Raw genomic sequence first — 14,871 nt, 5'->3', positions numbered from 1 at the left:
AGGCAAAAAAATAAAAGTTAATCTCGTTTTGAGTAATTGTTTTAATTAACACAAAAGAGATAGAGAGAGAGAGAGAAGGAGAGAGAGATGTATGTGTAAGGAAAGAAAAACTAACAATTTTATTTTTGTTTCAATCGAAGAAACAGCAGTTGCACTTGCAACAGTTCTTCGACACTTCCCTTTTTCATATCGGTTTACTTTAGAATAAGGTACACGAAAATCTCGAGAAATATAATAATGACAGAGAAAGAAAAGAGAGAGAGAGAGAGAGAGAGAGAAAGAGAGGGAGTTTCATCTAGTCGGGGCAGCGACACACGAGGAATATGTATGTATCCCTCGCGCATGCGTTCAACGACACGATGTGATATCTATGTACTGTGAAAAGAAATTATTAAAATTATAGGTGTGTATATATATATATAATACATACATACATACATACATACATATATATATTTACGTGCATGCATACATACATACATATATGAATGTACATATCCACTTCGCGTTGCGAGCTTTTCGAATATTAAAATGGATACTTTATTCAGAGACCATGCGAGTATTCGCGCGTATCTGAGCATGGCTTGCTTGGGGAAAGATAACGTGCGAGAGATGCACGAGGGGGAGGAGTATTGAGTAGGAGGAAGGGAGGAGGAGGCAAGAGAAGGGAGATAGTCGAGGAGAGGCCGAGTAAATAATTCATTTTCGATGAAACACGTGAGAGTGGTGGGTCTTCGAACGGCAGTACGATTGCGAATGGAATAGAACGTGAGTGTTGAATTTAGGGTAGTTCTTCTGTTTCCAAAGAGGGTGGAACCGAAAAGAAAAGAAAAAGAAGGAAAGGAAAGAAAGATAGATAGATAGAGTGGAAGAAAACGTGCTTACGTCGTTGCGTTCATACGATTTTGCGCACGTTGCGCACGATACTGTCGAGTTGATATCTCTCTCTCTCTCTCTCTCTCTTTCTCTCTGTCTATTCTATTTGCTATCTCATCGTCGTCGTTGTCATCGTCGTCTTCGTCGTACCACTTGGCAAATGCTGGAGACGTCGAGTCGCCTCGGCTCTGACCTTACTATTGACAAGGGCGCCTCCTCTCTGATTTATTAAGCCCCGGGCGACGTAAGGAAATGAGCTTCTCGTCGCGCACGATAAACACACACGATCGCGGAGAATATGTTGTGCGGGGGGAGAAAGGGATTGGAGAGAGAGAGAGAGCGGAGGAAAATAAGAAGAAAAAGAAGAGAGAGAGGAAGAGGGTGAGCTACGCGAGTTTTGCTGGGGCTTTTTCGGAGCTTCGATCTATAAACGGAGGCGGCCAACGACGTACGCCCTATATAAAATCCTACTTTCTCTCTTTCTCTCTCCCTCTGTTTCTTTCTTTCTCTCTGTCCTTCTTCCTATTCCCCTCTTTTTCTAGCTTTACATCTAAATCGTACGAGGTACCAAGAAAGAAATATTGTATTTTCACGACGGGCGACTTTGTCAACGGCTAATAATCGCTCGAAGTTGAGCTTGCACCACACCGCGCTACTGGTTGCTGATGGTTATAATGTTATAGTTCAAGGATCTCGAAAGTATACAAAGCGTAACTATGTATGCATCCACGTATATTCACGGATATGTATATATATATATCTACATACGTACATATATAGATACGTATACATGAACGTAGATCTAAGTCTAGTAAAATTAGCCGATGATTTTCGTGACGCGTTATAGTAAAGTTTCTTCGGTAAAATTCCAAGTTGCTATGATACTTTTCAAGTTTGTTGTTATGTCTTTTAACATTGGTTATAATAATCATTCCGGATGGTTCCGGGATTCGTTAAGTTCGAATTACGTCAACTTACGTATGTATGTATTTGTGTATGTAAGTATCTATAACTTTATAAAAGAAGAAAGAAAAAAAAAAAGAATGAAAAACGATTGTAACGTCGAGACATTCGAGTTAATAAAATCTCGTTGGATGCAGAAATAGGTGAAAGGCCACGCGAGTGATTTTGAAATCTTGTAGAGAGTTTAGTGGGTGGGTAGACCGGCCGTCTGCTTCTTGCAGCTTAAGTTCTTTCCGTGAAGTGGATTTTCATTTTAATGGTCTATATAGAAATGCACGATTCTACTTATAACCGGCCGTTCGAACGATTTATCTCTCTCTTTCTCTCTCTCTCTCTCTCTCTCTCTCTCTCTCTCTCTCTCTCTATAATAACATTTCGAGCATGTTAGTTGCGAAACGGTTATATAAGGTCGTATAAAAAGATACATGTTAAGTACTTACTCGTATGTAAGGAATGATTGATCGGGCTTTGTGAGATATGTCCGATTTTTGGCCGACTCTTACTACTTAAGCCAAGTAATAAAGAGCCAAATAGTAATACGACATAGGATTCGCTATGTAGGATGGACATATCGGAATCGAGGGAAAGGTCGTCGAATAAATTAACACCATTTATTTTTGGATTAATGGATTTTTTATTCGTATAATTAAATTGATGAAATTACAAATACAACATAAAGAAGTACTTTTCTTTCTCTCCCTCGTTATTTCGTTCATTTGTTTCTAAAGTACCGACTTCGAAGATTCGTTAAATTATTTCGTCGAGTGAATGAGCTCGGCCATTGAGTCAGCGTAAATCGTTTTGCATATCGAACGATCTCGCGTTGTATGAAACACACTTGTCCCAATTTCTCCAAGGAATTTCGGAGAATACGTAATCGTCGTGTCGTATCAATGAAAGCCACTTCTTCGAAATGGTAGCTTTAACGATGAACGCGAACGGTCGGTCAACAATGATCGTTCGTGGAATAAGTCGTTAGCTGTTCTTTATTGTTGGAAGTTAATCACTCTTTTAATAACTTTATACTGATTTTTTTTCGGCGAAAATAAGGAACTGCGTGTAAGAAAATATTCCGAAGTTGTGGGTGGATATGAATCGAGTGGGAATGCATCTGCACTGGTTACTGCAACCTCTTCAGTAATCGCGTGTGCGGCAAGTAGGGTGAGCGTGGGACGAATCAGACGTCTTCGTCGTTTGAATACGATCTGTTTTTACTACTTACAAGATAAAAAATTTTCCTTACTTTCCTCTCTTTCTCTCTCTTTTTCTCTCTTTTTCTTTCTCTGTCTTTTTCATCTTCGTTCGTGCAAGTACAAGTTTATGATAACTATTCCGTTGTGGACAATACGACCTACATATTATCACGTCTACAAGAGCCGTTCCTCTCTAACTGGAACAAACAAGGGAGGATTAACGACAGAAAGAAATACAGATAAAAAGAGAAAAATATAGAGATAGAGGAGAATCGCTTTTCTATTTTTGCGATTTGCGGCCTGACTTTGATCTTGCAACAAGTACCACCGAGTCGAATGAATTTCTCAGTCGTTATTGCTGTTTCTCTCTCTCTCTCTCTCTTCTTTCTTTTTTTTGCAAAGCAAGTAGCAACTACGTAAAGGTGAGTCAGACATTTCTGACCGTCTAATTATTTTTCTACGACAGACTACGTATCTATAGCTTATCAACATATGTATATATGTATGTACGTGTAAAGCCATCGTTGTTCGCTTTACACAATTCTCTGTATATGCACTCTCTCTCTCTCTCTCTCTAATATATATATATATATATATATATATATATATATATATATATTCAAAGCAGAAGTGTACGGCGTACGATTACGTGTATACGCGTCATTTATATATAGAGAAGGAGTTGTAGATGATAGAGAAGCGCGTACGCGTCCTTTCGTACACGTGTACGTCTGACGTAATCCACGCTTTCCATGAGCAAATAGACCGAAAGGTAATTTCATTGGACATAGCATATAGGTGACTATTATCGTCATATAAGTATATATACATTTATATACATATACATGTATACGTGTGTGTATACTACGTCGTACAATATTTCTTTTCTTTTCTTTTCTCTAGCAAATTTTCTCGATTAGCTTAGTCTTATATTTTCATACAAAATTAATAAAGAAACACGCTATCATCGTTATCAATAATTATCATCACTAAAATCAAATTGCTTTTCTCATATAATCATAAGATTTAATAGATACGTATACGTCATAATATAGAGAGAGAAAGAAAGAGAAAGAGATAACAAAGTTTTTAGGACAAATGGCGGTTCACGTTTACGGATCACGTCATTCATTCGTACTCGTTGATTCGTGATATCGATCCAGCGAAGAATCTCTCTTACGACGAGAGATGTGTACCCGGGTAACATGTTCCCACAAACTCTCGAGAATTCGTAGGCTCGCGTGTTCTCTGTCTCTACGGGTGTCAATAATATCCCGATCGATCGATACCGTTCTATCGTATATGCGTGTAATGCGACGAACGGACGAGCACTTATTATTAATTGTCGCTCGTACTACCCTGCTTTAGATAGGCGAATAATCAAGATACCTTTAGGTGGATCGATAATAAAGAGAATCATTTTAATGGTATCTATACGATTTTCTCTCTTTGAATCTCTCTTCTACTTCATCTTCTCTTTTTTCTTATTTTTTTTCGTTTTTTCTTTCGTCCAGTTTATTTATTCTATTATTATTTTTTTTCTTTTTTCTGTATACCTAGGTATTGCGTATAAATGCAATACAAGTTTCAAAACGTTTTTACGTTCTCTTTCTATCGATGCTTAATGCCACCCCGTTACTTCCTTTTAATAGCTAATTTATTGCCGAGCTTGCGATCTCGTCGAGCACGTCCCACTTGCATTTTGAACGATCTCTTTAACTTGCACGGTACCTTCCCTTTTACCGTTAGCCTCGTCCCTTTCTCTCTCTCTTTCTCTCTCTCTCTCTCTCTCTCTCTCTGTGTGTGTGTGTGTGTGTGTGACGCGAGAAAATTCCAGGAATCTTTTCAAATCTTTGATCGCCGTAAAGAGGATGATCGTTCGAAGACTCTATCGTGAGTATCCAATGACGACGAAGGGACGGGGTTGTTAGAAAGGGGAAGGGAGTAAGGGAAAAGAAAGAAAATCGAAACTTATTCGTTGCTCCAAACATTAGTTACGATAAATATGTACTTACTGTGTACTTGAATACTACGATCTAAATACATATATAACTGCCCACGATTAGAGGCGTGAACCGCTTACGCAGCTATAGTATACGCCCACATTTGCACAATATCTATGTATACATACGTATACTATACTTACATATATATATATATATATATATATATATATATATATATATACATATATACACATATATACACACGTGTACGTACACCCACGCGCATACCGACTAAAATACATCATATATATATACGGTACCGACATATTCTGCGGCTTTCGTGCGTATACGCAGGAACTAGCGTTGGTCGAACTTCAACGTTTCATGTGGTATATTAGTATAGGTGTATATGTGTTTCTGTGCGCGCGCACGAGTTGGGAGAAATTGGTCACACACGTTTACACGCACACGTACTTACGTACGCGCGATAGAGGGAAAGAGAGGGAGAACGAGAAAGAAAGGGAGAGAGAGAGAGAGAGAGAGAGAGAGAGACAAGGTGAGGCAAGGCTAGCGTTACGTAGCAGCGTCGTCGTGTTGACGTCACCCGGCAAAATGGCGCTGACATGACGTCACCGGACTCCCTTCTTCCTCTCTCTCTCTCTTTCTCTCCATTCGCCACGTCCTTACGATCCTCCGCAACGACTCGACGCCACCCCCGTCGTTGTCCTCGTCGTCGTCGTCGTCGTCGTCTTCGTCTTGGTTGTCGTTGTCATTGTCGTTGTCGACGTTGTCTCGAATACTCGCTCGAATGGGGTTGGACCGACGGGCGCCGTAAACGATAGTCTCGCATCGCGGTTTAAGCTGATTTTTGGCAAGATGACTAGCTGGAATTCAAGTATTCGAATATTCTCATCGATCGAAACTGTAAATCAATGTTTAGTGTATGTGAATATACATACATACACACACATACATCGTACTAATTATTGGAATATCGTCCGTATATATAATTCATATATATATGTACTAATTGTAAGCCTCGTTTCATAAACGTTGTATATTCATACCCGTAGGTATATAGTAGGTACGATAGTACGTCGTCGCGTGCACGCGCTCGCATCTAATGGCGTAGTAATTAACCTAATGAGAAACGCCGTGGACTAATATAGATTTTCTATCGGTAGTCGGCCGCTTTCGTTGCGCTTTCATCGAACATTTTCTTTTCTTTTTTTTTTCTTTTTTTTTTCTTCTTTCTCTCTTTTTTTCTTTTTTCTTTTTTCTTTCTTTTTTTCTTTTTCTTTTTCTTTTTCTTTTTCTTTTTCTTTTCTTTTCTTTTCTTTTTTTTTCGTATGTCCGAACGGTCTTTTCGTTTTGTTCCTTCGTTATTATCGTCAATGCGCGTTTGTAAAATTATGTTTCGTCTTTTCCATCGTCGAGATCAAAAATTAGGAAGAAACATCGGCGCTTGGCAAAAATTCAATCCTTCTTACTTTTACTCATTTTAAGAGCGAACAGTAATATAGAAGCGCATACCGAGCAGCCATTTCATTGTCATCGAAGAATTCCCTTCTTTACTTTCAAAAGCATCGTACTCTATAAATTCCTTCGGTTTCTTTCCGTGATACGAATGAGAAAGTATTTGAAAAGAATCGTTTCGACGATCTCGAGACAACTAGTTCTCTATATTATAGTTTCTTCTTCTTCTTTCTTTCTTTCTTTTTTTTATTTTTCATTTTCTATTTTTTTCATTCTTCCTTTTTTTCTTTCAATTTTGTTCTTTTCTCTCTTTCTCTCTCTGTACCTATCTATTTTCCTATCTTTCTTTCTCTATTTCTCTCGTTTGTTCTCTTTCTCGCACGATCAAAACCACGCGCTTGACGTTTCTTTCATCGGCTAGGAAAATTCAATTGTGAATATTCAACGACAGCAAGCAGACCAGCATGGTTACTTCGACAGAATGAAAAAGCGAAAGAGAAGAAAATACAGATAGAGAGAGATAGAGAAAGAGAGAAAGAGATGATGATGATGAGGGGTAGAAATAAACGGCGATGAAGAGGGATGGTTGAAAGGCACGGTAGGAAATGTATGGTATTAATTACCATTAATAAAAAAAACACACACACACACATACACATACACATAAACGCTCGACATGGCGATTTGGCACGATTCTCTTCTCGCGACGAGCCATTACTCGAGCGGGCGTCCTGGTAAAAAGCGTGCGGTGCACGGGGTGACTGCATAAATCATTATCAATCATCTTCGCTATAACCCTCGTCCTCTTTTCGTTAGAATCGTTAGATCGTGTACCCATGTCCGTGTTAGATCCAACCGATATTATGAAAAAGAGAAAAATATTTTCCGACGGTTTCTTTCCAATCGAATACTAAGTATACTAATACGTTCGCGCATCGTAATTCGTGTCTTGCAAAGAACGTGCACGTGTTGAGTACGTATAGATATATGTATACGAAATACAGGGTGATTAGGTAGGTATTACGAATACAAAACTGGCATGCAGCGTTGCATATAAAGTGCAACGTGGAAAGAGTGCTATATTTCTTACGTGTTGCGATCCACACTTGCCGTTTCACCTGTTGCTGTCGTGACCAATCAGCGCCGAAAAGAATTTCTTTAACTTCGTTAAAGTTAATTAGAATCATCGCGATATTATGAGTAACTTTCGAGGTTGGATATCAATCAGTGCCTTAGTAATGATATCACGAAAGATATTCTTTTTCCTTTGCTCTCCCTTTCAGGAAAAAAAATAGAAAGTACGTTCTCGTGTTCGGTCATAATGTATAGGAAACGTTAAATGGTCGTTCGAAAAATACGTATATGCATTTCTTGAAACAATGTATGCCAAGTTACGCGTTGAGGCCACTGCGGATACTAAAAAACTTCGGCGACATGCCAGTACTGAGCGTTTTCGAGCGTTGTGCATCATCAATGCGGCTAAACAAACTTTATGTCGCTGTTAGAGTCCATTTGTCGTCGTTCGAGAAAACGCTTACCGCTTGACTGAATTTTATGAGTTTGACGAACGATAGTCGCGCTACCTCGTATTACCGAGGTTACGTTCCACATATATGATTTTTCAACGCGTCTCGATATATATACATACGTGGGAAAAATTAGAACGATATAAAGAAATGAACGAGTTCTTATAGATACTTTTATTTATTTCTTTATTTATTTATTTATTACAATATTCGTAAACAAAAGACTTGGATAGAAGTGGGTAAAAAGAAAAAAGAAATAATTAAAAGAGAAGATTTTTTAAAGCATAAGGTTTACATAGATGGAAGTATGTAGTGTTAGGATCCTTGTCGTGAATTATTGCATTACCGAGTATCTTGATTGCGCTCTCTTTCTCTCTCTTTCTCTCCTGTAAAGCAAAGGCCACGCACAGAGGACCTTCATCGCAAAAGTCTCGGTTAATGCACTTAATTAACCTCGTGCCACATTATACGACCCTGTCGGCCATTAACGAGCTCTTTCACGAAATAGCTCGTAGCTAACCGTCATGGAAACAGCGGCATAACTCACTGGATATATTGATAAAGATACTTAGTTCGTACGATATCTATCGTTTTATCGATAAACAGAATTACGTATGCGTTTATACGGATATTATCAGCATACCATTTGGAACTCCCAAAAAGTAACACGAATATACTCTCATCTCTCTCTCTCTTTCCCTCTCTCTCTCTCATAATCTCCGATAATCTCGATAACAGTATGAAGGCGTACGAAAATACGATGATGGAGGCGAAGAACATGCATATATATATACAAAATAGTTGAAATTAATTAATGACCGTCATCGTAATTTTTCTTCCAGGTTGGCAGCAGCGCAAGAGGCGGCACAAAGGGACCCTGGATACGCGAGTCAGTACAGGAGAAGGCAGAAGTTGGCCGGACTGAGTGGTCGCGGTGACTGGACTAGCTTTGGAGGGGAGGTAAGAGGCAAGTGTCTCCGACCGAGATTAGAAAATGGAATCCGAAGGGTGAATATTCTGACAGGTAACTGGTCCGGTGGATATGGCGCCAGGCCGGGATCAGGGCGGAGGGGCGGGTGGAGGCGGGGGAGCACAGCCCAAATCGAAGGGCACTACCTCGCTGTTCATCCTTTCGGAGGATAACTGTATAAGGAAGCACACCCGCTTCATTATCGAGTGGCCGCCCTTTGAGTACGCCGTCCTGCTCACCATCATCGCCAACTGCGTGGTCCTCGCCCTCGAGGAGCACCTGCCCAAACAAGACAAGACCATACTCGCACAGAAGCTCGAGGCTACGGAGATCTATTTCCTCGGGATCTTCTGCGTCGAGGCGAGCCTGAAGATCCTCGCCCTTGGCTTTGTCCTCCACCGCGGCTCCTACCTACGTAACATCTGGAACATCATGGATTTCTTCGTCGTGGTGACCGGGTGAGGAGATCGTCTACTTCAACCGCAAAAATTTCTTTCTTAATCGTTATAATCGTTTCACGTTTATTCTCATTTTCTTTCGATCATTTTTCATTTTCATTTTCATTCTCATTTTTTCTCTGTCTGTCTGTCTGTCTCTCTCTATCTCTTTCTCTTTCTCTCTCTCTCTCTCTCTCTCTTTCTCTCTCTCTCTCTCTCTTTCTGTATCTATATATCTATCTCTCTATTTTTCTTCTCATCTCTTCGTCCAAGACTGTTTCATACTTTTTTTCTTTATCTATCATTTTGTTACTTTCTCTTTTTTTGAGAGAAAGAAATTCATAATATCTCTTTGAGTTAGGCGGACAGTTCGAGAAGAGAAGACGATAGAGAGGAATGCACTTTACCGTGGTCATTTCATCGCGAAAAGAGGCTACCGATTCCTATCGATTATATTATACGTTGACTTTAAACGTTACCTTTTACGTTAGGAAAACTGATTCCGAGGAAAGAAGTTTCTACGGTATATTTTCAATATATACAAGTTCCGATATTTTGAAAACTTCTTTCCTCGTACAGCTCCATGCCGTACGGTTTGTCCGATTGGACAGATAGATTCTAGAGTGATCCTTGGATTAGGTCGATGACCGTGTTCGCCGAAACTAACGTGGACGTCGACCTGCGTATGCTACGTTCCTTCAGGGTCCTCAGACCGCTAAAGCTGGTTTCGAAAATTCCAAGTGAGTCAGTCACAGTTCTGTGAAAAAGCAGATATAACAAAGCAAAACAGTACAAGAATACAGTGAAGCAGCAGATTATTATATACTAACCCCCCACCCTTGTTCATGGCATTTGCGTTTGTGTACGTTTTATAGTCTGATTAGCTTTTAACATTTTATATTTAACGTTCCCTATTTATATTTTATACGATAGTTTAACCTATATTATACATACATATATACATACATATATATATATATACATACACGGATTTATATATGTATATATATATATGTGTGTGTGTACATATTATTGACTATGTCTATCAGTTTTATCGCTTATCTTTGAATTACTGATTCAACGTTTTCTGATAGGTGCAAGCAGAAGATATATAACGCAAGCTAAACTAATACTTCTAACCATTTTATTTGTGCTTTAGTTCGTTCCCCTTGGTTTCCCGTTTGCGTAATTACACGTCTCTGTTTTACTAATTAATATTTAGCGGCTATGGGTGTTTTAGAACAGTTGATGAAAGCTATAGATAAAGAGTTGGTCGAAGATATTTAGGTATATATTGAATAATGTAATAGGTATTTTGTCGGATCTGTGTCAAAGTGTATTTTTCAGTAATCAAGTCTGTATATACACATACATACGTATTAGGATAACAATGAATTATTAGCCGTTAGAAATACTCTATCAGTTATTTGCTATATACTCTATATCATTTATTTTTATATCTACTCGCACTTCCTTCTGTCTCTTTCTCTTTCTCTCTCTCTCTCTCTCTCTCTCTCTTTCTCTCTCTCTCTCTCTCTTTCTCTCTATCAATCTCTTCTTATTCATCGCACTCACACACGAAAATACACAAAGAAACAACGAACGCAAACTCACACACACGATATAAAACATGATATAAAACATGAACGAAAAAAAAGGATGATGCATAACTTTTCGTATCTTAGGACCTTTCACTTCTTCTTGTTTTTTTTTTTTTTAATTACTGTGCAATAGATTGAAATTTATCTTTTTGGACTGATGGTTTGCGTCTGGGCTGCGTCTTTTTATTCAGGACTGACGTGATAATTGTGTATATCGTTGATCGAATATTTTAGAGAACGATGATAGTCAGAGTGTCTTTTCTTTCTATATCTATTTTTTTTTTTTTTATTTTTTCTTCTTCATTCTTTTTTCCTTAAATATACGTATTTACATAGGGTAGAGAACATAGTGACTGAGATCTTAATGCTAGAGATTGATGATGCTATTTTTAATGTTTAACACGTATTATATTGTAACGCACACGTAGATGATCGCACGGGCCAAACGTGGGCGATTTTCATGGTAAATATTTCTATGGTAGTCCGTCAAAGGCGTATAAATTGGGTAAAATTACGATAAGTTTAGACGGTCGGCGTATTGTTGTTATTATTATCATTATTATTAAAACATATGTGACAAGATGATCTCGTGAAATATGTGTTCTTATGGTTATGGTTATATATTTGAGGAAAGGCGTGAAATATAAGAAAGTATTTGCCGAGTAAACGCCCATTATTACGCACGGGAAATAACATATACACATAGTAAAACAGATACATTGGCCCGAAGTCGCGTCTATATTTAGCAGTCTCTATCCTTAGCCAAAGCTATTGAATAATATAGTTGACTATACATTGGTAAATAGGTACGTGTTTCTAGAGCCGTAACGTGTTCGAGTTTTCTAGAGAGTGGTATAACAACTTTAGATACAAGCTCAAGAGTTGCGGATCTTTTTCAGGATTCACAGTTTGATGAATAATATTTTTCAATGATAACGTTAACATTAATTTTTTTGTTTAGTATTAACCATAGGATTTCCTTTTTAGTATTATAGATTTAGATACGAGCGAGCGAGTGAACGAACGAACGAACGAACGAACGAACGAACGAACGAACGAACGAACGAACGTACGAACGAACGAACGTACGAACGAACGAACGAACGAACGAACGAACGAACGTACGAACGATTTAATATTCCCAAATTAAAATGTCTAACCACGTAGCAAGATAGGTATTATATTTGGATACCGTAGAAATGAAAAGAAAAGAAAAGAAAAGAATAAAAAAAAAAGAGAGAAAAAAAAGAAAAAGAAATTAATTCGCCGGAATCGATCGGCAAAGAAAGGAGGTGCAAAGCTCTCGGAGTTTGGTCTCCGGATACATAGGTTAATGCATCACATCGCTAGTACCTTCACGTAGATATGGCATTGGACGTACCGTGCGAATTTGCGATTCATATTCGGATTCATCCCTTTAGATGGATCGCCATCGTTCACTTTTCTCGCGATCGGCGTACCGAAAACCCGAAACGTTATAATCTAATATCCGAGATCTTAGATTAAAATTTATCTAGGCGTACTTGTTTTATTATAGATAATTATAATTATCAATACGTCTATATAGATTTTCATGAGACGCGGAAGGTAAGAAAAGCGGATCGCGAGAAGGTCGACGACATCGTGATGGACAAAGCCGAGGAAAAGTAGGAGAGTTAAAACGTTAAGGAGATTGGATATAGTCTATATCTGCTATCTTCGACTTGTCCGATGCGTCACGTTCTCATAGACCTAGATTTATCGTTAGTATTTTATACCTCGCTAGAGACTAGATATTACATACCTAAATACGTAAATTGTTCGTAAGAAAATGTCGATCTAATACCCTTCACTCTATATTTTCTCGAAGTACCTTTCCCTAGTTAGATCGTCGTGCTTTAGAATCCTTCGAGACCCCAACCCTCTTTCTTCTTCCCACCCTCTCGACCCCGATGTTACCTCGAAGTCGTCGTCGTCGTCGTCTATAGTTCATAAACTCTTGTCATTTTTAAAGCCCACCACCCCCTCTCTTTCTTTCTCTCTCTCTCTCTCTCTCTACTATCTCACCTCCTCACCTCAAACCGTAATACGTAGATACTTCGATTCCATCGTGCTTCCATTAATAACTTTCCGTTGATTTATCTCGAGGCAGCAACCTCGCGCATTCACGAACGACTTAATCTTAAGATGTGCTAATTCGATAAGTCGAAGCTTAGAATTGGAGATTCTTCGAAGTCTTCGACCCGCCACATCCTTCCATTTCTATATCTGTCTTTCTGTTTCTATATATACATATATATATTATATATATTATATATTATGTATATATATGTACGTTGCATATTGTATATATATATATATATATATATATATATATATATCTCGAACTTTCAGATCTCTTATCTATCTCACTCACTCTTTTTCTCTCTCTTTCTCTCACTCTTCCCTCAACTCACCTCTCTCTCTCTCACACACACTCTCTCTCTCTCTTTCTCTCTCTCTCTCTCTTTCTTTTATTCTGGTGAAAATTGCATACTTCCTACATAAGAAGGAGAAAACGACGAGTTCGCATATTCAAATCGAATCGAATAAAATCTAATCGAATCCCGTTTGTATGTAACTTTCCCGCTTTCTCTCTTTTCAATTGTTCTTCTCGTTGGGTGACGCCGAGTACAGTAAAAAAAAAAAAAAGAAAAAAGTAAAAGAAAAAATTACAGATTAAACCAAATCGGTGTGGAATCGTTCCTTTCATAGTATATTCGTGTGTGAATCCCATATATATTGATAGATATATATATAGATAGATAATATATATGTTTCCAAAAATGAGGGCTAGGCTAGAGATCGCTAGTTTATTCTCTCTCACACCTATATTAGTGATGTAGCTTAAGTACTTAAGTAGCCTGAGTATTAGTGTAATAGAGTAGTAAGTAGTAAAGTGTGGCGGGGTGTGTGTGTTTTGGGGCAGGTTCATCACGGCGTTCTCGCAGGGCATAGAACTGGATATGGATCTGCGCACGTTGCGTGCGATACGCGTGTTGCGACCGCTCAAACTTGTCTCCGGCATACCGAGTGAGTAGCGCTTCAAAATAAGAGAACGAAACTGCCGAGAAATGAAAAATACGAGACTACGAGAGTCTCTTTTTCTTTCTTTCTTCCTTTCTTTCTCAGTTTGACTGAAAGAAGGAGAAACGTTTAATAATACAAATAATAATAATATTAATAATGATACAAATAATAATATAAATGATAAAAATAATAAATAAAATAACGATAATAATAATAATAATAATAATAATAATAATAATAATTATAATAATAATGATGATAATGATGATGATGATGATGATAATGATGATAATGACGACAATAATGATGATGATGATGACAATGATGATGATCATGATGATAACGATAATTACGATGATGATGATCACGATAATAATGATGATTACGATGATAATGATGACAATAACGATGATTACGATGATGAGATGATGATGATGATGATCATGATAATGATGATGATGATGATGATGATGATGACGATGATGATGATAATGATAATGATGATAATGATAATGATGATGACGATGTTGAGGATGATTTTGAGGATGATGATAATTTAAAAAAATGCATCAAACGACCGCTGTTCGAGAACTTGCTCGTGTGAAAATTTTCCTGCGCCTAAGATTCGGATATCTCACATTGATATACATATAATTCGTCCACGTTGGACTACGTTTATCACATACGTATATATATATATATATAAATTTATAAATATATATATATATATATACACCCACTCTATCGAAAGTGCGAATCGACGGGCATTTACTGTCGGATATTTCAATTCGTAGATCAGCGTAGTATTTCTTTATTGCAACGTTACTAACAACAC

General features: G+C 37.9%; 1 protein-coding gene across 36 annotated transcripts in view; it reads left to right on the top strand.

The window, feature by feature from the left end:
- The window catches only part of LOC127064301 (voltage-dependent calcium channel type A subunit alpha-1), a 116,477-nt gene that overhangs the window by 47,840 nt on the left and 53,766 nt on the right, over window positions 1–14,871 (top strand). For 31 of the 36 annotated variants that reach the window (XM_050995161.1, XM_050995162.1, XM_050995167.1 and 28 more), the window contains 3 exons: window positions 8,823–8,940; window positions 9,005–9,408; window positions 13,936–14,039. In XM_050995161.1, the coding sequence (XP_050851118.1) occupies window positions 8,823–8,940; window positions 9,005–9,408; window positions 13,936–14,039 (626 nt within the window). Of the gene's footprint in view, window positions 1–8,822; window positions 8,948–9,004; window positions 9,409–10,026; window positions 10,128–13,935; window positions 14,040–14,871 lie in introns of all 36 variants that reach the window. The other 5 variants (XM_050995165.1, XM_050995164.1, XM_050995196.1 and 2 more) reach the window with 2 other exon arrangements.

Source organism: Vespula vulgaris, chromosome 5 (assembly GCF_905475345.1).
Source record: "Vespula vulgaris chromosome 5, iyVesVulg1.1, whole genome shotgun sequence".
In the NCBI taxonomy this organism is placed as follows: Eukaryota; Metazoa; Arthropoda; class Insecta; order Hymenoptera; family Vespidae; genus Vespula; species Vespula vulgaris.
This window is presented reverse-complemented; position numbering and strand designations above follow the sequence as displayed.